General features: G+C 57.0%; 2 protein-coding genes across 2 annotated transcripts; both read left to right on the forward strand.

Annotated features, from left to right (window-relative positions):
* Window positions 1-326: 326 nt before the first annotated feature.
* Window positions 327-14792, forward strand: VOLCADRAFT_99345 (uncharacterized protein; the record flags this gene model as incomplete). Its single annotated transcript, XM_002958090.1, has 20 exons — window positions 327-426; window positions 2379-2479; window positions 3344-3408; window positions 3508-3615; window positions 4266-4616; window positions 4839-4897; window positions 5262-5467; window positions 5738-6055; window positions 6202-7353; window positions 7910-8215; window positions 8731-8835; window positions 9281-9462; window positions 10039-10858; window positions 11086-11188; window positions 11653-11855; window positions 12316-12753; window positions 13086-13415; window positions 13844-14031; window positions 14306-14444; window positions 14697-14792. 20 exons carry the CDS (start codon window positions 327-329, stop codon window positions 14790-14792), a joined length of 5370 nt encoding a protein of 1789 aa, XP_002958136.1.
* Window positions 14793-17759: 2967 nt separating this feature from the next.
* On the forward strand, window positions 17760-22340 carry VOLCADRAFT_77822 (uncharacterized protein). Its single transcript, XM_002958091.1, has 8 exons — window positions 17760-17917; window positions 17996-18111; window positions 18307-18375; window positions 18446-18599; window positions 18679-18891; window positions 19130-19239; window positions 19649-19850; window positions 20685-22340. Exons 1-8 carry the CDS (start codon window positions 17816-17818, stop codon window positions 20931-20933), a joined length of 1215 nt encoding a protein of 404 aa, XP_002958137.1. The 5' UTR covers window positions 17760-17815; the 3' UTR covers window positions 20934-22340.
* Window positions 22341-24232: the final 1892 nt, after the last annotated feature.

A 24232-nucleotide genomic window follows, 5' to 3' on the forward strand; every position in this document is an offset into this window, starting at 1 on the left:
GCACCAAAACCTCCAGTGGCAGGTTTAGGCTGGAGAAGACGGCTACAGAAATGCAAAGAATGGTGGATGTCAAACCCGTGATATGCCCAGAATACAACACACCAGCAACCGCCACCCCCACCGCCGGCCCAGCAGCACCGCCAACCGCTGCTGCCACAGCAGGAGCAGGAGGGTGCAGACGAGGACGGGCAGTCACCACTAGCTGCACATCTGGGCGCTGGGGACCCGTCGGATGTAACAGTGACTGGCAATGTTTGTCCATCGCAAGACCAGGGGATTTGCTCCTCAATGGTGGTGTAGAGGAAGCTTAGCCAGGGCCACAATCTATGCATTCAGTGCACTCTAATGCGAACTTTAAGCTGAACCTTCAGTGTACACAAAGGGTTACCTCCAGCTACCCCGGCGTCGGTTCCTCATCAGCAACGGGTGCGTTCTGGCAGGTCTGGGTAACCCAGCAGCATCACAGGATATTGGCACGAACTCCTGCTCCAAATTCAACGCAAATAAGCAGCAGAGTCCTAAAAGGTCAATACAAATTTGGGAATGTCTTGCTGAAGAGCTGTCACTATTTTCCTTCAGTCTTTCTTGATCTCTTGTGCAGAACCTCACTCGGCACTTGGGGCCAAGCTGTGTCGCCATGGCATGCTTCAATGCCGAGTTCACCTCTTTGGGGGGCGAACGGCATGCATACTGCACCTCAACGGTGCAATCGCTTTTATGCTTGGGTACGGTGGTAAATTTCTGGTGGTACGACATCGCGTGCTTCTGGGACCGCTTGCATACGAAGTGGCTGACGGAGCAGGGTCCAGACATGCAAGAACGTGGACGGTGCACGACTTGCCTTATCCATCCCTTCCTGGCATCGCCTGGCATCGCTTCACACACATGAAGGGGCTATTTTTTCTGCTTGGGCACTGTTGCATGCGACTGTGTCACCATGAACCAGCGCCTCCAAAGGGGTCCTCCCGAAAGTGGCATGGTTTTCACCCTTCACTGCTATTCATGCCAGAAGGCATTCGGGCATCTCCTTGTGGAAGAAGTGGGGAGAGGAACTGGCGAGCCAGTTGAGGTCTGGGACAGTGTTGTGGGGGCAAATGGAGCTGTCACCCAGTACATGGGCCTAAGCAACCGCGAGTCACACCTGGAGCATGTAGGTATTACATACTATATTTCTTATGATGGATACATTTCCTGTCGATCTTTCCATTCCGCTTGGCACGGTTGATGGACAAGTTCGCTGGAGCTAAACCAATGCGTACTGCCTATTTTGCCGCCTTTTCTGTCAGATTTATGTCAGATCTATGGCTCCGATCCCCTGGGTCCGATGGCGAGCAGGACACTGTCATGGATGCCTACAAGTAAATGCCGCCTAAGGCGGAAGTTCATACTCGAAGTATGGGCGGGGGTCTTAGCACAGGCTACGACTGCCACCATTGCAGCACAAAGGCCATCTCCGCACTCATATGCCGCGGGCGGAAGGCCAGCACGTCGAACTGCTGCATGAGGGTTTAATGCCACCAGGATAAGTTGCTTCCGTCGTGCCTCAGGGAAATGTCCAGGGACGCGTTACTGTCTGGCAGTCAGTCCACTTCCGTTGGAGTGGTGCCGAAGTGAATGCGACACTGCCGGGACCACTTGGTTTGCACGACAACGCTGACAGGCTGCTCCCAGAGGAGTATGGTGATCGGGCAACTTTGGCCCCCATGCTGCCCAGGTTAGCTGCATCGGGGGCATTTCCTGGCTGCTGCCAAGACTGCATCCGTGATAGCCGTGCATTGCGCTGCAAGCAATGCCTTGCAAGCATTGTCCTGAACCAAGTCCTGAAAGTATGCAGAGGCTAAATCCTCGCTGTACGGCAGCGGACGCGCTTCAGGAGCTGCCTGGAGAGGCTCCACTCCGCCTCCACGGGTCCTGAGCCCGCTGGAAGCCACACTTCGTCATCCGCATTAATTTCCAGGATGTTCTAGTTTATTTTGTCGAGCAAACAGTTATAAGCGCTGCTATTGTTGTCCAAGGGGTTTGGAAGCCTAGCCGCACAGCGGCTGTGGTACAGCATGTAGATTTGAACGATTGGGGCTTGATCTTGATGCGCACAGTGCAGGCGTCTATAATGGGCAGAAGTTTTTAAAGCAGCGTATTGGGGACGGTTAGGCTCAGCTTTCTGGTCGGTCCCAGAGCAATTCTGATTGGGGAGCAATTGGATCCACGAACAGGCGAGACCAGGCGAACGTTGCCTCCTCAATTGGCTAGGCTATCCATCCTTGGGAATACATCCATAGCAATTTGCATGACATACTAAGGCAAAAGGTTATGCCGTCGGTACACTTTTTACACAGATGGATGGTGATGAGTCAACTAACTCCCCTTGCTCGCACCAGAACGAGACCATCGCCCGCCGTACCGGCTCTGGTGGTGTTGCTGTGGCTGTAAGATCGAAATCCGCCAGGAATGCCTGCTCAAGCTCGTGCTGGATCTGCAGGTGTGCCATAGTGCGTGCTTGTTCGAAAATGCCCACGGCTTCCATAAACCCATTTCATGGTCCTCGCCGCGTCCTGAGCATACCCAACATAATCGATGAGAACACTGTATATGCCTCACATGTGAAATTGGAAAGCGAACACCGTGCCCCGATGACTCAGCGGTAATTTGAGTAGGAGGGAATAGGTGTAGGAGCTAGCATCTTTATTAACTGAGAATGCATAAACAAAGAGGAATTGGAGTTCTGCAGCAAAGGGCGGCGTTGCATTTGCCATATAACACAAAATCGTACGTTTGGTCGCTGGAAGTCTAATCGTAGCAGAGTTTGACTTACCCCAACGTTGCAATTACTTGTAGCCAATTGTATTGAGACAAATATGCTGTTACTTCAGGCATTAATTTTGCGAGATTTCGGGATGCCGGAGAACGTAGAGCCTCCAAACGCGTAGTCAAGGCAGTCTCACTTGTAGCACCACATACATTTTGCACATCAGTTCATGTAAATGGGCGCAGGGGCGTCTGCTCAGTCGGCGATTTTTGGGCCCCCAGACGGGACAACCGACCCAGAAGCTGAATGGCGCTCGGAAAAAGTGCGAGAGCTTGATCGATTGGGAGGTATGCGTTTGAGAGATATTTTGAGCATACAAGGCTTCGGTTGCTGCCAAGCTTTTGGCTCAATTCCCTCCGTATGTTCATTGCTAACCCCGCAGGGAACCAACGGCCTGCTCTTAAGCGCGGACAAAGCACGAAATATCGCTTGGAATGGTTAAAGGTAGGGGGCTTTCATAAGTGACCTTGCGCTGCTTGATGGGGTGCCCTGCCGTGGGCTGTCACAGTGACAGTTTGCGTGTCGGTGGCCACGCAGGAGGCCGTGCACGAACAGGGCAACCGCCTCGAAGAAGCTCTCGCGAAGGATCCCCTTGCCGGCAGGTATACAATTTGTCAGTGCCGGTGCCATGAGGCGCATGTGTCGGGCCAAACGTATGCCGTTCGGACTGTATATTCCTCCGCTGCTGCACAATGCCGCAGGCATGAAATCATGCGTCAAGAGGCGATGAAACTTGCGCGCAGTTTGAACGTGAACCGCCACCATTTCACGGTTCGTGAATGGCAGACTATGAAACACAATGACCTCAGGTATGGCTTTCAGTTCTCTGGAACGCTAAGAATTCCGCTCTCCTTTGATCTAATCTTCCTAAAGCCCATCTTAAATACGTCGGCGTCGGGCATTCCATAGGCTCTTGAAACACCGCAACGGCGGCGTGAACGGCGCGGCCATTCCAACTCCCGGAGTATGGGTCCGCAACAGTACCTTGTTACAGCACCTCCGAAACCGCACAGAGAAACGTACATTAGCCATTTTCACACGTAAAACCCTGTCGCAACCAGAGCGCCACTCGTGCATATACACCCAGCCGTCACCTCGTCCGCCGCGTGCAATCCACATTGCCGACACCTCAAACATTTCCGCTCCAACTTGGCGCACTTTTTGCATTCATGATCTGCTCGCCCCGTTTGATCATCTACCTCTTAAATGGCCCCAGGCTTCTTACCTGCTTCCTATTGGCTGACCTATTCGTGCGCTGTACGGGTTGCAAGTCACTAGTAACGCCTGACCAGGGGGAATTACACGACCCAAAAAGGTTTCGGATCTCGAGCGTCGAAGGCCTCCTGCATCACAGGCATCTACAGGGACTTCCAGGGCGTCGTGCCCTGGACCCCCGATGGACCCTTTTTGCACCTTTCCCATGCGCTCCCGCCCTCCCCACCCTCCCCTGCCTTTTCAGGGCCCAACAGGCGCGCGAGGAGCTGGAGCGCCGGCTGCAAGATCGCGACAAGCGCGACAAGTCACATGAGTCTGACCAGGACCGCCCAGCCTGGAATTCGCTGTACTGGTCTCAAAATGATTACGTCCGGAGGCCGCAACCGAAGCCGGAAGCGGTGCAGCAAGGTTCTTCGAAGCCGGGCTCTTCCCCGGGCTCTTCCCCGGGTCGCAGCAAGCCAGCGGGGGCGAGGACGGCGGAAACAGAGGCGGAGGACGAAGCGGCGGAAGCGACGGCGGCGCCAGCGCGAGCGGGGCCTATAGTACCCGTGCCAGCAGGCCTCCTCGGCGCGTTTCCTGCCGCGCCGTCCGAAACGTAAGGCCGCTGCCTTACATTTTTGCAAGCGTTTCTGTGCGCAAGGAGGAGGGAATATCGCTTGCTGTGCCTGAAAACCCACAGTGCGGGTGTATCAACTCCGGGGATTGCCTTGGGTTGTGCAATCTGTTCTCCCATAGCGCGGAAGCAAATGGCGCGGACCGAACTGAAGCCGACAGATAAATTTCGCACACCCGTATTCCGCCTGCACCTGAACCGCAGGGGAGATGATTCTGAGATGCCTCGCGTCGTGCGGCCCCTGGCGGCTTACCGGCCAGGAGGTGGGCCGGGGACGGGCCCACCTGTTTCTGAATGTGGGAGCATGCGGAGGAGGGCGTTTATTAGGTGGTGGTGGTGGGCGTGGGCGTGTGGCCCCCTTCCATGGCCGTTCCAGGATGGGCCAAGGCTGTGTGGCATTGCCCAGAATTGTGGGGACGCCGTACAGTGTCCGCCGTAAGTGTGGTACCTATCTTATACGGCATATAACGAATCCGTTTCTGATGGATCCGGATCCAGATGGCGTGGCGAGGTAAGCCCACCCTCCCTAGTTTTCTCACCGGGCTTTTGCCTCATGGAAGTGCCCCGCTGCCCCCAAACCACCGGTGTTGCTGTCGGCCCCCATCGGTGCCGCCGCCGCTGCTGTAGCCGAACCCGCGGAATGGCGGCTGCGCATTCTACGCGCCAAGCGCAAGGCCATGATGGTGATCAGCGTCGTGCTGGCGTTCCGTGGCCGCAAGTACCGCGCCCGGGGGCTTCAGCGCCTTGATTCGCTGTCGTACTTCATCGCGCAACACCTGGGCACCGACTTGGAGCGATTCGTGGAGGAGCAGGGGACATACCGGGTCACGCGGGTTGCGGCGGCCGAATTGCAGGCGCGTTGGAGGGCTGGAGGAGGGGATGAGAACCAAAGGAAAAGAAGCGCAAATATTTCAGTCGGCCCTACCCGGTGGTTTTGGGACGGATACGAGGAAGGAACATCGTTTATGGTATTGGCTATCAGTCGGTGGTGGTGATAATGAGAGTGCCTGGGGCTCATTACCCCTGCTGATTTGGTCCCCCGCGTCTCCATCTTCCTTTGAAGCGGCTTTCCTTCTTCTGGGCGCTGCCTGTGGAAAACGCAGGCGCTGGCGGAGGAGGTGTGGCGGGAGAAGAACCACCGAGATATGCCTCAGTCTCCGATGTTCGATGCCGATCCGGACGAGTCATCCGACCCTATTCCTACCGTGACCTTTGCCGGGTCATCCCGGGGCCCCCTCCCTAGCCCTGCCTTTAAGGCACCACCGTCACCGCAGCAGCAGCAGCAGCAGCGACTGCCGGCAGGCACGTCAGGCGGCGGCGGGCCGTCGTCCACGGGGCCCCCCGGAGCCGGCCGCGCCGGGTCGCCGTTGCTGCGGTCGCGGCCGATTAACCTGACGCCCACGTTGCACCACACTCAGACGGTGAGGCGGAGTGGAGGAGGTGCAGAGGGTCTGGGGGAGGCACATGTTGGCGAGCCTGAGCGCGATGTGTGACGAACTAGGCGGTAGTAGGAAGCCGCCTCCTACCTCCTCACCGACATCACGCCGCCACCCCAATCCCGACACAGGCCGGTGCTGGCGCGACGCCGGCGCTCCCCACCGCGTCCTCGTCAGGAGCTGGCGGCGCCGGCTCCTCACGGAGTGCCCTGCCGGCCGGTGCTGCGTCTGGTGGTGGCGCCGCTGCTACCGCTGGTACTGCCGGTGTGGCTGCTGGCGGCGGCGCCGGCACCGGCTCCAGCAGCCCGTTGCCCGTACTCCGCGGCCAGAGTGAGCGCAGGTCATCGGGGTTGGTGCCCCCACCGGGGCTGGAGGGCGAGAGCTCCGCCGGCACAGTCGCTGCCGGGGGCAATGCGACGGTGAGTCTTGCGGGTGGAAAGAACATTCGCTTTTCTGCGCCGGGTTCCGAGGTTGGGCCTGGGGCGGCGGGTGAGGACGACGGCACCGTCAGCACCAGCGACGCTGTACCTGCACTGTCGCCGACGGCGGCAGCGGCGACGGCGGCGTCTGGGAATGGCGGCAAGCGCTGGGAGTCGCCGCGCTTTGCTCGCCGCACAGGCGGCGAGTTCGGTGAGGTAAAAGTACGCCACTCGATTGGTCCGACAAACGCAAGTGGGATCTCCGCAACCGTCCTCCGCCGGCCTTCAGCGATAGCCATGTTGACCGATGATACGGCCACGGTAGCGCGGGCGCGATCTTGGAATGGGCCCCCGGGGGGCCAGCCGGTGCCACATGCGCGCAGCGCGGGCCCCGACAACACACCGTCACCGCCGTCACCTATGGGCCGCCAGCTGCGTAAGCACCGCGAGTCAGGGCTGGGCTTGACGGGGAGCGCATCCACCACGTCGTTGCCGCAGGCGGGCGTGGCACACCCGGCCGTCACGCGCAGCCCAACGGCGTCGGCCGATGGTTACATCCATGCACCGGCGGCGGTGACCGCGGCTGCGGCACGGAACAAAACAAGCCGCTATAACGGCGGTGGTGTGGTGCGCATCGCCAGCGCGACGCCATCTAGTGGCGGCGGCGCCGCGGCGCGCCGAGCGGGCCGTGTCCGTGGCAGCGCGCCGGGCGACGGGGACCGGTCGGTGCTGCGCTCTGTGTCGCCTTACGCAGAACGGCCGCGCAGTGTGGCGGGAGCGAGGGCGCTGCGCTGCAGCAGCACCATTCGCCGGATGGTGCATGACGGCAGCAGCGACCAGCTGTTCCTGAGGTACCAGGAGGAGGTGAGGCGGGAGGTCAAGGCAGGGCAGGCCAAGAAACAGAACGGTATACATATGGCAGAGAAAAAAAGACGTATTGGTCCGGGGCGACGCAAGAAGTGGGCCGAACATGGGGGGGTATCTGCGGCGGCGGCGGCGGCGGCGCGGCATGCGTTCCGGCGGTGAAAGGATGTAGCTCTAAGGCACGGCGCACATGGAGCAGCTCCTCCTAAAACACCCGGTGTTGTGCTTCCAGGAGCTGAGTGCCTTCCCTCGGGTTATATCTCGGCGCGCCAGAGGTATAAAGTTACTCCTCCTGCCGCGACAGGACTCCGCACCTGTCGACCACTTGTGTACACTCCTGTGCGCTACCTTACCCAGAGACATACATACACACACACGCCACAACTGTTCAACATCTGTTCAACACGTCGCTATAGACTACGGAGCTCGCTTCCGTGCAGCACCATAATTCTCTCATAAACACACCGCGCGCACGTTCCTGTCCTCGCCGTTCGCGCACGCTCAAGTTCTTTTCCCGTCTGTTCCTTGCCCTTCCTAAACCCCCTTGCTGTCCTAGGCGGCTGCCCTGGAGCGCCCACTCCGAATGATGCACCTGTTCGCCAACCGCGCCAACGCGCGGTGGGTGGAGGAGCTGGCCGGCTCCTCATCCCCGCCCGTCTCCCACTCGAATTCCTACAATACCTTAACAGCGGTGGGCGGCACAACCGCCGGTAACGCCGCCGCCGTGCCGTCGGGCCCCGGCTGGGAGCCGCCGCACGTGTACGACGGGACGCGGTTCTCCGCCTCTGTGGGCGCCGCTCAGGCTTCCGTGTTTAGGGCGGAGGTGGCGACGATGCTTCGAGCGGGGCGCATGGCGGTGCAGGTGGGCATGAGCGATGGGTGCGGTCCTGTGGACTGGAGGTGGCACTGAGGGCCTTTTGGATCTCGCCTGCTCGTGGGCTTCGGTGTAATGGAAGGATACGAGGATTGGGACGACGGTCCTCCAATGCGGATGAGGGTTGGGGGGTTGGAGCCCTAATTAGAACGAACTCGGGAAGGGTGAGGAAGGCGGGTGAGGAAGGCGGGTGAGGAAGGCGGGTGAGGAAGGCGGGATGAGGAAGGCGGGATGAGGAAGGCGGGATGAGGAAGGCGGGATGAGGAAGGCGGGATGAAGCTGCTGGTGCGAAGGGAAGGCCGGGGGTTAGGCCGGGGTGGGGTTGAACGCGGGGGCCTCCCAATCGCGTTTGGCCTTTGTTTCTTGAACGCGTCTCTTGAACGCCATGGAGGTTTTGCCGTCCCTGAACTGGATTGCCCTCTGCCTCTGCTTGGCCCGCCTGACCTTCCACCTCGCTGTCTGATACCTGCCTCCCTCCCTCCCTCCCTTTCTCACGCCCGCAGGTTCTGGCGGGAGAGGAGTACATAACGATGGGCGATGGTCAGCAGCAACAAGCGCTGTGGGACGCCGACCCGTGGGACCTCATCGCGACAACGTTTCCTGCCAAGGTAAAGGACTTCCTCCTCCTTCCTGCTGTCTTTCCTGCCGTTAGTTCGCACATTGCTTGCTGTCCCTCGTCGTAACCTGCTTAATGAGTATTAGCTTTGTCGGCAATGTGCGTCCTACGAGCGGACTTCCTACTTATTTACCACCTCCTATTCACCTCGTTTATGTCCTTTCCCTCCCCCTGGTCTTTCTGCTTGTGCTCCTCCTCCTCCTCCCCCTCGTCGTCGTCGTCGTCGTCCCAATCCCCTTCCTGCGCCTCCTCCCCCATCCTTCACTTCACTTGATACGACCAGCTGCGTCGTTGCGTCCTTTTGGACGTCAGTAGGCATTTGTTTCTTTGCCTTTTGCGTCGTCATATTATTTGCCAGCCTCCTCTTCTCCTCCCCTTCCTCCTCCTCCGCTTCTGGATACATACCTCCTATCCCTCTTGTCTTGCTCCTCCTCCAGGTTGCCGCTGCTGACCGAGTTCGTCACGTGCACATGGGCCCCCGGCTGCTGATGGCGCTGGTGGCTGCGGTGGAGGCGCTGGCGGGACCGGAGGCGGTGTCACGGCTGGTGGTAGTGCTGCACGTGAACGATGCGCAGAAGACAGAGGTGGTGCGGGAGCTGAGGTTTCGGAAGTTCTGCGGGTGAGCGGAGAGAGAGGGCGGGAGGGAGGTTGCGGAGGCTGCGGAACCCATTGGGAGGGATTGGGAAGGGTAATGAAGGGGAGGAGGTCGGCTGGTGGATGGGGATTGTGGGGGGAGGAGGTAGAAGGTGGAGGGTGGAGCATTTGCGTGTGCTCGGACTCCTGCCTCGCAGGTTACGGTTCTTGTGGCGGGTGTGTGATTTGGGACGGGTTGTAGGCGGACGAGCGTGGGTAAAGAGGAGGGGGTTTCGCGCAGTGGGCCCCGACGATTGATGGACATTATGGGGGAGGAGTGGCGGAGGCAGAAGAGGGAGGGATCACGGGTGAGGTCGGTCCTAGTGATGTGGGGTACCTTTCTCCCCATGCAAGACAAATATCGGAATTTTAATGGGGCTGGCTGAGCTTGCGGAAACCAACGGGCAGCCACCTCACCACTTGTGGAGGGCTCTGTGGAGGGCGTTGGCACCGTCGATCTCTTTCATCCTTGCCTCCTCATATGACAGCCCTCATGCACCACGTCGCCCCACGCCGATCTGACTCCCGATCCTGTCCGCGGCCACTTCACCGCATCCCTCAGGCTGCGGCCTGAGAACCTCGTCTTGGTGGTCCAGCAGCGGCGACCTGGCTACTACTGGGACCCCGTACAGACCATCTTCGTGCCCGACCCCAACTCGCCGCCCGTCTCTGCGGGGAGCGGCTACGCCCTGATGCAGCTGGTCTGGCCAGAAGAGGCGCTACGGGTTGCACGTGACACGCCAAGGACCAGCGTGGTTTCCAAGGCAGAGGCACCCTCCTGGGCGAGTGCCGGCGGCTCCGCGACCGCTGCCGCCACGGCGGCGGCGGCAGCGGCGGTGGCGGAGCCACCGCCGCTGGTGCCTCTTGGCATGTCGGTACTGGATTTCATGGCGCAGCGCGGAATCGAATGGCTGCTGACACGGCGCCTGCGGGACATCAACCTGTACAATCCGGATCTGACGTTGGATTCGGAGGTACTGTCGTACATGCTGTACTTGCACGACCACATGGGCGCGAACATAGGCCTACAGGTGGAAGTAGTGGACAGCCTGACTGCTGCCCGGGCCGCGCAGACGGGCGTTGTGATGGCGCCGCCGCGGCAGCGGCGCACCAACAGCACCGGGTCGGGTGCGGCAGCGGCAGCAGCTGCGTCAGCGCTATCGTCGTCCATGCGCCTTGGCGCGCCACTGCCTCCGCGCCGCGCCGCAACGTATACGACTGGAGGCGGCGCTGGCGCTGGCCCTGGCCCTGGCGGAGGGCCGTATCGTGCGGGCAGCGACGTGGGAGCGGTATCACAGCCGGAGGGTGGCAGCGTGGGGGCCGGCCCTGGCGGTCCATTGCACCCGCACATGGTGGTGGATGTGAAAAACAGCGACCTGGGGGTAGGTACCCCACTTTCCCTTGCGGTGCCTCGGGGCCTCTTTCCTCTCTTACCCAGCCTCGTCCTGACCGTCCGTTGCGATGTCGCATGGAGGTCTTGTTTTCTGGCCCTTAATCTCGCGCTTTGGTTGCCTTGCACCTCTACCCCTTCGCTCCCCCCGGGGCCGGCTGTCCCGCGCGCTCCTCTTCATTTCCCCTTCGCCCTTTTCCCTGCACCACCCTCACGCAGACCCCCCGCACGATCCAGCTGCTGACGGAGCTGCGCACCCAGGCCAAGGGCAAGCTGGCAGTCAGCACTCGGAGGTACCTGTGGCGAGTGGATGTCCTGCAGAGTGAGTGTGATGGTGGTGAAGGTAGTCGGTAAACGTCGTGAGGGCATCCTTCTGGGTCCTAGTCGACTTGGCACTTCACCAGTTGGCAAGTCACCAGTTGGCACCTCACCAGTTGGCATATCAGCCGTTCCAAAACATCATTCCATAGCCAAGCCAACTGACTCAAACTTCCCGAACCGTTAGTGACCCAAATCTCTTAATCGTGATGATGGCTACAAGACAACTACCGCTGTGATCCCCGATAACCAGAAGCCCATATCCGAAAAGGAGTGCGCTATCCCACCTGTACCCTCCCTTCCTGGGGATTCCATCCTCTTTTCCTCCATTCCCGCAGTAGTTGCGTTGCCCTCGTTTCCTCTTAACCCCTGATAGTTCCGTGTCGTCGTTCCTTTACTCGTTATTCCTTATACGATTTATTGTTGCGTTTCTCTCTGTCCCGTGGTAAATCCTCTTCATCCCATCAGGTCTAATCCAGCGCAGCAGCATCTTTCACCCCAGCTTGGAGGTAGCGGGGGACGTGGCGTACCTCACCTTTGACATGGCCGACCTCACGGCAGCCACTGAATGGGGCGCGCGCTGCGTGGCGGTATCTGCCGGCGGCCGGCCCATCCGCAACCTGAACACGCTGAGCGAATTGGAGGACCTGCTTATCGCTGTCCAGGCACAGGTAAGGGAGGGCGTGCGCGCGGCGACATGGCGGTGAGGAGGGTGTTCCGGAAAAGGAACTTCGCGAACCAGGATACGTCATCGAAGTGGAGAGGAAAGGGAACAAGCCTTGCTTTGCTGAAATGAAACACGTCTCAAGGGATCCGACCCGATCGAATCCATGCCCGCACCAGCAGCCGGTGTGTTGCTGGTTGCTGGTTTTTTTACTTGACCTGTATGAAACGGTGTACAGCACCGTTTGTTCCCCCCGGTTTGAAGAGTCTCTCACCTCCTCCCCGACCCCGTCCGTCTCCTCCCCTTCAGTCTGACCCTACCCGAACGTCTGCCCGACCGCATCCTGCTGTGTCCCCTTCCTTCAATTAACTGAGCCTCCTCCCGATGAATCCGCCGGTGCTCTGAGTGTGCGAGTCCCTCGTTTTTACCATGCGGATCTGGCTGATCCCGCCCTTCCCTCCTCCCAGGACGCACACGCGCCTTTCCGCCGCTTGGCTGGCAACGTCACTCCCGCGTTCGGTCTCGCGCACGGCGCCACGGACTCGCCGCATGCCCCGCACGCCATCACCCTCCACCCCGCTGTCATCGGCGGCGGTGGCGGCGGTGCTGCCGCCGGCGGCCAGGACCCTTCCGCCTCCTCGCCTACCTCCGGCGCTGGCGTTGGGCCCGTGGCTGACCTCCGCAACATCGCCCCCGGCCAGTGCATTGTCATACTAGTGGCTGAGAATGAGAGTACGAGCATGGCCGTACAGTTGGTGATGGCGCTGGTAAAGCCCGGCAGGGATCGGGTGGTTCTGGTGACGGTGGTGCCGTCGGTGCTGCAGGAGTCGGCAGGACGGCTGTTGCTGCGAAAGCACGAGATGTCGATCATGAAGACCATGGTGGACGTGTCCGCACAGTTGCTGGTGGGTTGGCGCATGACTGACCTCCTGCTTGTCTGTCCGTCTGTTTAACTGTCCGTCCCATTATCGGTGTAGCAGCTGGCGTTCCTGTCTGTACACCTGTCTGTCTGTCTGATTGTCACTGTACGATACAACACCGACACTTTTGGATATCTGCCTGCCCTTTCTGTCCCCCTCGCGTGTGGAAACCGATGAACCGCGCCAACGCTCCACCACTGCCGCCACATCCGTCTTCGAACCGCCTTGGTAATCTTGATAAAATTTCCAACCTCCATCTCTGGTAACTTTCCGCTTGCGTCTCCAACCTCCACCGTCACTTTCACTTTCACCTCCAGACGAAGAACCCCGGTAGCAATCTCATTGACCAGCTGGAAGCGTTCATTGACGACGTAGGCCCCCAGCTCGTCGTCATGGGCAGCCAGATGCTCGCCACGTCGCAGGGCCTCGCACACGGCCAAGCTGCAGCCATGTCCAGCAGCGGCGGCGCCGGCGGCGGAGGCGGCGCTGGAGCTTCCTTGGGCAGTCTGGGGGCCATCTACAGCTCCGGCGCAAGCTTCAGCGGCGGCGCGGGCGGTGGCAGCCATGGCGGTGCAGGGTCGACAGTTCTGGGTAGCATAACGGTATCAATGCTGCGCAACCTGACGCGGCCTATGCTGATTGTCAAGGTGAGGAGGATGAGATGAATGGTGGGGTGGGGTGGGAGAGAGCACGAGGAAGGAGGTGGCCAGGTGTTCAGCTGCGTGTGTGACATACCACCAGCGCCCGTTGGGGGCATCGCCACACAACCACCGTGCCACATGGTCCTGCTAACCTGCGTGGTGCTTTTTCCCTTGCTTGTAATAAGAACGCACGGAAAAACACCTTAGGGTTAATTCTTATAGGTAACTTGAATGAAATGGAGAAAGGTTGGGTGGGGGGAAGGGTTCTGAGGGGTTCACAGGAGACCCCCTTCCCCGGGTGTTCCTCTCTTCATGTTCCCTTCATGCGTGTGTCCAGCCGCGTGGAAGGAAAGGTCACTGCATCTCTCCATTATCTAGAGTCTGTGATGCAAAATGCGTACCGGTGCTCATGTTTTTCATTCCTTGTCCTGCAGGCCAATGCCAAGTTCGCTTCGCTCGTCTGGGACAAGGACAAGCTGCGCATGCTCCTAGAGGTGCACCACAGCAGCCGCAACATGTTGCGGTACGTGTGCTCCAAACTGGTGACGCCTACACGCCACGACAAGATTTTTCTCACGCGCGGTGGCGCCAGAGACGCTTCACAGATGGAAATCACGACCAGGTGGGTGTTGGGGTGGTGGTGGGATAATTCTGGATGCTTGGAGATAATTCAGGAGTGCTCACGTTACCGCGCTCCCTTCCCTTCCCCTCCCCTCCTGCCCCACGCGCGGCCTGCCGGCCTACCCAATCGCCTGCTCTCCGATGTGTTGTCCTGCGCTAACCCTGCCGAGCCTGGGGATCTCCCACCCGTCTTTCCATTCCGCATTTCTCAACAGTTTCCTCACCTTTTACTAGCGCCCCTTCACCTTCCTTGCTCGCCCGCACTCCCCGGGCAGTCGGCGGCTGCTGGAGAACTTTTCCGACATCGCGACGCAGTACAAGGTGTCGGCGGTGAAGCGCGCTCTGGAGGAGCCCTTCGAGTCGGGGGCCATCAAGTGGGCCGAGCACGACAAGGTCCACCTCATCGCCGTGCACGTGAGTGAAAGGGGGAGGGACGGGGGAAGAGGGGCGGGGTTATCACCACGTGGAGAAAAATATCCAAAATTATCAGTGCATATGCCTCCCAGGAGAGAGGGAAGCAGGGAGAGCAGCCTGCAGGGAGGGGAAATGGAAAGAGGGGGGCTTTGCAGCTTTACAAAGGAAAATGGGAGCAGGAAAAGGTTTGGGAAAGCAAGACGCTGGTCCCGTCTCTCGTATGCAACAAGCACGCGTGTTCCCCTTCCGCAGGCGCCTGCAGGCCGCGGCCTCGCCAACTCCACCTTCCAAATCCTGCGGGCAGCACGCAGCGCTGTGCTCGTGTACAAGTCCAACGACCCTAATTGAACGATATGGCGCTGGATGGGCTGTACAGCTTGCTTTTACTAATCGCTCCAATAATACCTGGCTAGCTAATCGGCTGGCTGGCTGGTTGCTCTCTTTTCCTCCCTCCCTCTTTCTCTTGGTTCTGCGAGCTTTCGGTACTTGTCTAGCGATGCCTATCTATCTACCAAACTACATATCGCATTTTCATGACCGATTCATGTTTTAGCATGTTCATCCCCTGTACATATTAAGTGCATGATTGAGGCTGTAGGAAAACCTTGAGATTCATCGGGGTTCGGGGGAACTATGTGCTCAAAGTGGAGGGAACCTTCTAGCAGCGCGAGTGAGCTAGCTCGTCATCGCCACTATGGTGCCGTACGTGCAATAAGCGGCGCGAATGTGAATGTTCGCGTCAGGGTCGGTACGAGTATGCGGACTAAGAGCTCTGACCTTGAGTTTATGTTGAACTTGGAGATCGACGGCGCGTCCTGCGTTGTGAATCGTATTTTTTGCCAGCCCTTCCTGGGCTGTGCCGTGTTTCTCTCCCTTTCTTTCCATTCTTCGTCTTCCTACACTGCTCGAGCGTGCTGACAGTTGCCTCGAGGCGAACTAATCAGCACTGTGGGCAATTGGGGGGAATATTGATTGTGTAAAGTACAGGCAAACGGGGACGGAGAAGGGGGGCAGATTTGATTCATTGTTGGAGTCATCCGTGCGCACTTCCCTGCACGTTGGTACGAAGGATAAGGATGCGGGCGCTACGCAGGTGATCTTTACTGAGTTATCACTTCGACAAATTCTGGTAAATTAACACTTGCCCCACGGATCATGTACCATGCAGGGTATGCTTGCATAATCAGTGGTTCGATATTAGTAGTTGAAGATGGTTTCGAGAAACTGCTGTGTTGGGGGTTTACACATCGCAAGGCTGTGAATGCATTCGCGGGGGGTTCAGTTCCAACATCCCCATGGCCGTAATGCGGTGGGGATGTGGGGGGCTGTTTGGGGGAGTACATACCGGGTAGAGGTGCGCGGGTAGAGGTGTGAAGAGGTATGCAGAAGCAGCCGGCGACGAATGCTACAGCTACAGCTATGAGCTGCTGGGGGATTTGCTTCAGGTTTAGCAGTCCGGGAGGCCTTTTGCTCATCGATTTTTCCTAAATAGTTCATCGTCATTGGACTGGCCTGGACTGGAGTGGAGTGATCTAGAGTGGACTAGCATGGGATCTTGGTTCTGGCGGGAAGCTTTGGAAAAGGGAGGAAATTGCTAACATTTTGGTGTGCTTCAAGCGTCCTTATGTATTCTTTTTTTCCGAAGCCGTCACCGTGGTGCGCAGCATTTGCGTGGTGTTGTGGCGGTGGTGGTGACGTGAGTGTTCCTGCTCCTCCTGAAGGGTGTTTCCGCCGCCGCAGCGGGTGCGATACGGCACATTCAAGACCTCTCATCTTATCTCTCTGCAACATTTATTGGTATGTACGTCGGACTGTGTGTGGCCCAGAGAACGGAACCAGTGGGGATTTTCGCACGGCGGTGATGTCCGTCCAGCACGACGCGGCAGATGAGGATCCGTAACTGGAGTATAGGCGTCAATAGGATGTGGGTCGTTAGTCCGTCTCCGTTTCTGGATTGTGTGGCGGAGATGGGTCCTATCTTGACGCGTCGCATTACGAGGGGTATGCACGGGGGATGCTGGTGCTAGTTGCCCGCTGCAACATGGCGGGCAAAACGCCCGCTGGAGCGGACAGCAAGGGCTGCTTCTAATCAGCAATGTCCAAGCACTACGTAGGCTGCTTTCTTATGGTTGGATGATATGCTTGGATGGGTGCTTGGGTGCTCTTTTTTCAGTGTTTGTTGGCGCACGGTAGTGTAAAATATGGTGGTAATGTGATGCGACTGAGTTGCCTGTTGAGCACTTTTGCACCGGAAATGCATTTGCCGGGAGGCGAAATAGTGCGGGAACATAAGCTTCCATTACGCACTTACCCGTGTCTCTCATGTGTTGTTGTGCATTCAGGCGAAGAAAGTACCGACGTGTATGCTCTGATATCGTAAGCTGGGCTCCCGATCGGACTCATGTAAGCAGAGCACTCCATTGCACGTATGCATGGACACTGTTTTCAGTACTGGAGACCTTTTAAATAACACTTGTGACACGGAGCTTCCTCTACAGCGATCAATGCATGCATGTATGCCACCTGTGAGACCGTAGCTCCATCCGTACCCCGTCTTGCCAAGCCGGCATCAAGAGACTTCGTGACCCTGACTTGCAGTTGGAGGAGCCCTTTCCTTACCATGCAACCATTCTATGGATTGAAAACAGGCCCACCTAGGCTCCAGGGTTGTCCAGGGCTAACCTGTGCACGCTGTGAGTGTTGGTGGAGATCCTAAAGCTCGTGTCTATGCTTATGCAAGAGTGTGTGTGTGTGTGTGTGCGCGTGTGTTTTGGAGGCCTCCGGGAAGGGGCACGAGTTGGCGGACTTGGTCAGCGCTTCATGCACCCGGGTAACGTACCCTTGTAAAACAGCGCATGTGAGAAAGTGCGAACATCCCGTGAAGAGGTTAACTAGGAAACCTTACTTATCTGCTATGACATGGTTTTTAGGAATCACCGCGCTCATGCAGCATGCGAAGTTAACGCCTGCGGCGAATATGCAAACGCTCATCCCCTACTGAGTACGCTCGCCTACCCCACCTATATGGGCATATAGGACGATCTTGTGAATTAATGCTGCTCCTGCGGGGGCTAACTGAGGCATGCGATCACAAAAGTCGCGGACGATACTATTTTGAAATATGGCACTGAGCACACCGAATGAATTCCGATTTCGGGTACATAATATTCGATATAAAACGTACGTTTTTTAACAACTAATTACCACCGTAACGACGCAAGAAGCGAAACCATAATTGCACGGCACCTGGACGAAAAGTGTCCCACCCCATCTTCAAACCCCAAAATTCCGAGGTATCTTCACAATCTGCTTTAACTTTACAGGCCTCCGTCTTGCAGTCTAATAATTACGTATTTTGCTAAATTTTGAGGATGGCAACCCTAACCAGCCGTGTAGGAGTTCCGGTGGCGGTGAGCAAGAGGCCTTTGGCGCCGGTGGCCTTGCTTGGTGGGCTGCCGGTCAGGAGCTCACAGGTTTGCAAAGCATCACATCGAATTATTGATTACCTATGGAAATGGCGTGTGAGGAAACGTCAGCTCCGATGATCGCAGGTGCTGGGTTCGCGGCTTTCGGCGGTGAAGCCAGTGGTGCCGTTCCGAGCTCGTGCACCTGTTGCCATTAAGGCGCAAGCTGCGGATGCGGCAAAGGAGCTCGATCCCCTTGAGACGTGAGCCCTATCGGAATATCGCGCCGCAACGCAACTCTCAACCGCAACGCCAACGCTTGTGCCATATGGATACTGTCACGATGATGAATTGCTATTGAACGTCACCCTGGGATTTTGATGGGTACACATAGTCTTTCGGAGGTGTCGACTGAGGTACTTAACGCTTCCCGATTACTGCTCTTTCCGACTTGACAGGGCTGTCTCTAACGTCGTTGGTGTGAAGCTGGCTCCCACCGTTGTCACACTTACCTTCATCGCCATCTGGTGCGTCGTGTGTGCTTGTAGAGGTTGAAACCCTGTCTTTGTATTGACCATTCGAAGAGTTGAAACGCAGGTATGCGCTCAACATCGGCTTCAACCTGCTCAACAAGACCATTTTCAAATACTTCCCCTACCCTTACACTGTGTCGACAATTCACGTGGTTGTCGGCTTGGTCTACTGTGTGCTTGTTTATGCCATCGGCCTTAAGGGCTGGTCTTTCGGGCGGGTAAGCGCACAGTCTAGGGCAGCACCTGTAAGATTTGAATATGCAATGTTGACGCTCCGGTCCAACTTCTTGGATGCAGCCCGTCACCAAGCAGGAGTTCAAGAACATTTTCGGGCCGGCTGCCATGCACGCTGTCGGGCATGTCGCAGCAAACATCTCGTTCGCTGCCGTGGCGATCTCGCTCACGCACACGGTGAAGACTCTGGAGCCAGCTTTTAACGTCGTCCTTTCGCAGCTTATCCTTGGCGAGTCCACGCCTGTGCCTGTGCTCTTGTCCCTTGTCCCCATCATGGTGCGTCAGGGAGGATCGGTACCGTCGCAAAGTACCGTTTCAATGTTCGGACTCTCCTTGCATGCGGAGCTGGGGATCTTCATGTCTGTCAGACTCGTAACTGAGGAATGTGGGCTGATGCAATAGTACGACCCGCAGCATGACCCACACGTTTGCGGTCCGGGATGTTAGGCCATTGGAGGTCATGCTACTTTTACCAACTTCCCAAAATCTCTTTTGGTGCACCATCGTTTTCCAGTTCGGTGTGGCCTTGGCGTCTGCGGGTGAGCTATCCTTCAACTGGACTGGCTTCCTCACAGCCATGGCCTCCAACCTGACCTTCGGCTTCCGGGCCGTCTGGTCCAAGAAGTGAGTGTGGTTGTCATCGGGCGAGAACCCGTTTGGCTTCACGACTTATGCGTGAACCTGCGCGAGCATGAGGCACGATTTCATTTCGTTCGGTGGCCAATTCTATGGTCCAACGCGCGGACCTGCCATTGCAGCGCCTGTTATTCCCTTTCTGTACTTCGCTCTACCTGTACGTGCGTACGTCCGACTGGATTCTGCATCAGGCAGAGCGCTCCGTTCTGGGCGTAGGCAATTGGTTGGTTCTGTCGCGTTCACGGCGTTGCTATGGCTTCAACCCGAAACCCAAGCACCGTGCTTTGTGAAGTTCTTTTATGCTCGTTTTGGATAAGCGGAGTCTAGTCGAACCCTAACCCTGACTTCCCCCCTCACTTTTCCCATACGTTTCACCACTAAACGGACTTCCGTGTAGGGCTATGACGAAGACCCTTGACGGCACGGCTGTTTACGCCTACACCACCCTGATCTCCGTGCTTATTTGTGTTCCGTGGGCGCTTATCGCCGAGGGTGGCACACTTATGGAGGGCTGCAAAGCCGCCATTGCGAAGGTTGGCGCAACTCGCTTCTACACGGACTTGTTCATGGTTGGCATGCTGTACCACTTGTATAACCAGGTGAGCATTTTCCAGTGTGGAACAGGGTCTGTTTAGTTTATTTCCCTCGGACGCAGCGCACGGTAGAATGTTTCTAAAGCAGAGGTGTACACACAGGATTAGGACCGAGGTCGGAGGGGCCGAACAAGTGATTTGAGGCACTGTACGGGGCCATATGTTTGATCTGGGCTTGATCGAGAGTGGTCCAGGTTTTATGAGTCAATAACTTTTTGCTGATATGGTTGGTGTTACTATCTGATAATGCCTTAGCCTTCAGGACGGTGCCACGATGCATGGCTTCGACATCACAGATTATCGCTTCACTCTTGTGCTGTGCACGTGGCCCGGGGTTAACACAAAAGCTTTGCTGAAGTCGAGGTCTGAGATTTTGTTTATGAGACCAAGCATTAGCTGTGATTGCATAGCAGATTCGGGGTACCGGGGTAAGACATCGTGTGGCGCACACTACAACAAAGCCAGTCTAGCACCATGGGTAGCAGGAATAAGGGTTGCACGGAAAAGGTTCAGAGCACTTGCTGCGCCGAATATGACCCTTTTACCTGCCATTCGTTCGGGTCGGCCATCGGGTAGAACCTACATGTGCAAGTTTTCAGGAACCTGGCATGGATCTATGGGCTGGCAACTTACCCGGACTTGAATTCCATTAGTTCAGGCCCTCCTATGGCTGGCGTTTTATCCGTCACTACACTCGCCTGCCCTTACCATGGTCTTACGATTGACCAACGGGTCCATTCCATCCCCTTGCCTTGTTTTTCCCCACCGCTACCTTCCTATCATTTGCCCGTCTGTCCCCGCGGCACCCTTGCTGCCTTTGAACATCGTCCACCTTCGCAGTTTGCCTTCAACACGCTGGAGCGCGTCAGTCCCGTGTCGCACGGCGTGTGCAACGTTGTGAAGCGCGTGGCTATTATTGGATCTTCCGTAGTCTTCTTCAACCAGGTCCTCACGACACAGGCCCTGGTGGGAACCGTCATTGCTCTGGCCGGCACGTGGCTTTACACGGACATGTCATCCAAGCACAAGCCACACAAGAAGAGTCCACCGCCAGCCCCATCTGGCGGCGCAGCACCCGCTGCCGCCTAAGTTGACGTTTTCGCGTGCCCTGGCGGCAGCGTTATTCCCGCAAATCGCGTGGCGTGAATTTGCTCGGGTAATTATGCTACAGGCGTGGGAACTAAGGATACAGATGTTTGGCAGAGGTCCAGCCGGCAGCGACATCAACGCTTCCTCACGCGGAGGCGGCGGCATTTTCTAATGCGCAGTACTGGACCTATTCTCCGTTCTGCGTTTTCCGGCAGCGCCATGTAGCCGAGGATTGCTCGGGCGTCGCTGCCCGACTGGGCACTTCGTTTGCTTTCGTCTGCTCATTCTTCTGACAAGGCGTTCTCAGGGGCCACCTGGGACTGGATCTGCCTACACATGCATGTATGATTTCGGAGCTGTGTCGAATGAATTCTGGGCTTGGACGTTCAATGCACTCTGGTATCACTCTGCATACAGAGCAGGCGCATCGGTACGCAAGTGGCCTGGGCGGGTCGGGTGCCGCAGTGGATACGCTGTTAGTGTTGGGTGGTTTTGTAGTGCTCTGGTTTCGGAAGTCCATGCCCTGAACTATGTAGGGCGTTCGGCATACGAGTTCCCCTGTTTGCGTGTTGGTATGATGGTTCTTTGGACACTGCGCGGAAGAAGGAAAACCTGACGCACCACACGTGCCCTGACCGCCTCGTGGCAAGTATGCATAGCGGCAATGAAGGAAGAAGAGCAGGATTGCGCAGCATATGGTTGTAAGCGGATATGGCCTTTACGATTGGCCGTGTCCACGGCACCAAGCGTTGTGATTGCTGGGTCGCACGTATAGATATCCTGGATGGCTGGGAACCATGATTGATACAGGCAAATCCTACCTGCTCTGGGAAGAATGCTGCAACTGATCCTCATTTCCACGAGTCGACGATCATCGCAGCACGTGCGACGTAATCGTCATGCTCGCCGGGACGCAGCCCGCGTGGCTGCGCATCAGTGGGGTGTGTGCTGTATAGGACATCGGTCACCTAAGCGTCGCAGTGTTAATTCTGTACCGCGCGCTGGCCTTAACACACGCGAACGTAGATATGAGACCTTGTCGCGACTGTCCACCTTCATAGGGTTGTTATTCAAGCCGGGCGACGTACATCGCGTTCATTGGTTGCGGTAGCTATCTGCGCTTCATTTTGTGCTGCGGACGAACCAAGTGGGTGGCAAGTTTGTGCTCAAACTAGGTGCAGGTGGTGTTAAGGTGTAGCTAGCTTTTGGTTTGCTTAATGCGTAGTCGCTTGATTTAAATTGTACGGTTTAAGGGAGGTGCTATTAGACCAATATGTCTTATAATTGTCGGGTAGAGTGTTATGAGACGTCCAAATAGCGTGATAGGACCATAACCAGCGTGAGATGATGGAATAGCTAGAGGAAGAGCAGTTGCATTGTAAAATGAATATACGGGTTTCAGTACCTACATCAGACGTTCAGATTCCCACTTCATGGTTTTCTTCATATGCACAACGTGAGGGAAATTCATATCAGATCTGATATTGCCGTACACCGGACAATCCAGCAAAGCGTGCTTCTTATCTTCAATATAGCTATCAGTGCCGCAGCAGGGACATACCCGCTCTTCCCTAGGTACATAATGCTGTCCCTTGCGTGCTCTGTTCGCCGCCAACGCCCAACATCAAAGCCTTAACTGCATAAGCTTACAATTCGCTGAACGCGGGATAAATATTGTAGGTGCTAAGGTTTTCAACTTGTTCAGCACACCGTAAGCTAATGCAGTTTCGTTCATGTTGCTGGGCTTTGGAGGCAAACAGAGCACGAAGGGGCAACTACCATGTCCCCAGGGGGCTGCGGTTTTGCCGCTGTTGTGGTACTAATAGCCGAATCGAGGACGAAAAACACGTGTTATTGGAATGCCCAGCCTATAATGATATTCGTTCTGAAGAGGTATTCGATCATCAACAGAGCATGTTGGAGGCCATGAAATGGGAACCAGTACGTCTGGTGAGGATGTTGGAACGTATGTGGGCTCACCGAAACTCAGTTCTGGGTTGATGTGCGGTGTTTCCTGTTCTCCGTGGCTTTTAGGCGTATAGATATTGCCCTTGGGCCTTCGGCTCGTATGGGTAGCACCCCCAACCATGTAACACACACACAAATGTTGTGGCATCCGGAAGTACCTCCGTCCTGCCCGCTTGCTCAGCCGCGAGACCCATCCAACGTTTTTATATTACGCCATGTGGATTCCTGGTTGTGTGTTGTCGGCTTTAGCAGAGCCTTTGTTTATAATGTTGTCGGCCTTGAGGTTGTCCGTCAGGACCTTGACGGTGCGGCCAGATAAGCCTGCGGGCCTGTCGAACGACTGCACAGCTAAGAGGATCCCGTTGAATTCAGGGTTTCAGTTGCCGCGAGTGACGCCTGGCTTGCCGTCGAGAACCGTACAGGCGCCCCAGCAACCAAGGGATGCGGCCGATTTACCAGCTGCATCGCAAAGGATTAGAGTGCACCTGGGTGGGGAGCCACAGGTGACGGCGGCCATAAAATCTGTCGAAGGAGCTCTCCCAAGACTCCAACTCCTCTCATGCGGCTGGGGACGGGGGAGGTGTGACTCCCAGGTTCTCTCCTCTCCTCGATCAGCATGCCCAGCACCCGAGTGTGCAGCCGAGACCAGGGGCCGAAAGCCCATGGCATGGAGAGCAGCTGCCCTTTTCATTGGAAGGAAGGGTCCTCACTGGGATGTGGCGCCCATCGGGGATCGAACGAATCGCTGTGTCGCACCGTCTCCCCAGCCACGAAAAAAACCCTAAAGCGGTGTCCATGAGCATCCCCAGGTAGCGGATTCGCTGTTGCACGGCGCCCAGCATCAAATTTTCCAGGTTCATAATGGAGCCAGCCAGCTGGGACACCACTGCCGTCCGTCGTGTGATCAGCTGGGCGGCATCCTGGCCATGCATGTGCCTGGTCGTCAATGTGGCCTCGTGCAATGCAATGCCAGCCCCAGGAACGCCAGGGCCGCATGACCTCCTGCATGAACTTGGTGAAACGCCCAGCAGGCAGATGCAAGACCAAAGGGCAGCTGTGTGAAGATGTAGAAGACACCCCGCCAGCAGCAGCCCAGGTACTTCCAAAAGGACCTTTCGATGTCCAAATGGTGATAAACACTTTTCAGGTCGGGAGTAAACAAATAATCGTTGGGAAGATACCAGCCGGGTACACCTTTGAGATCTTCGTGGCGGAACTCGGAGTTTGCAGACATGTCTTACACGAGAAGGCTTACATGAAAGGCGTACATCTATTACACCCAAAGTAGCATTCCGCCAAACACCACCCTATGATTCAACTCCTTCTGCCCC

Source organism: Volvox carteri, assembly GCF_000143455.1.
Source record: "Volvox carteri f. nagariensis unplaced genomic scaffold VOLCAscaffold_86, whole genome shotgun sequence".
In the NCBI taxonomy this organism is placed as follows: Eukaryota; Viridiplantae; Chlorophyta; class Chlorophyceae; order Chlamydomonadales; family Volvocaceae; genus Volvox; species Volvox carteri.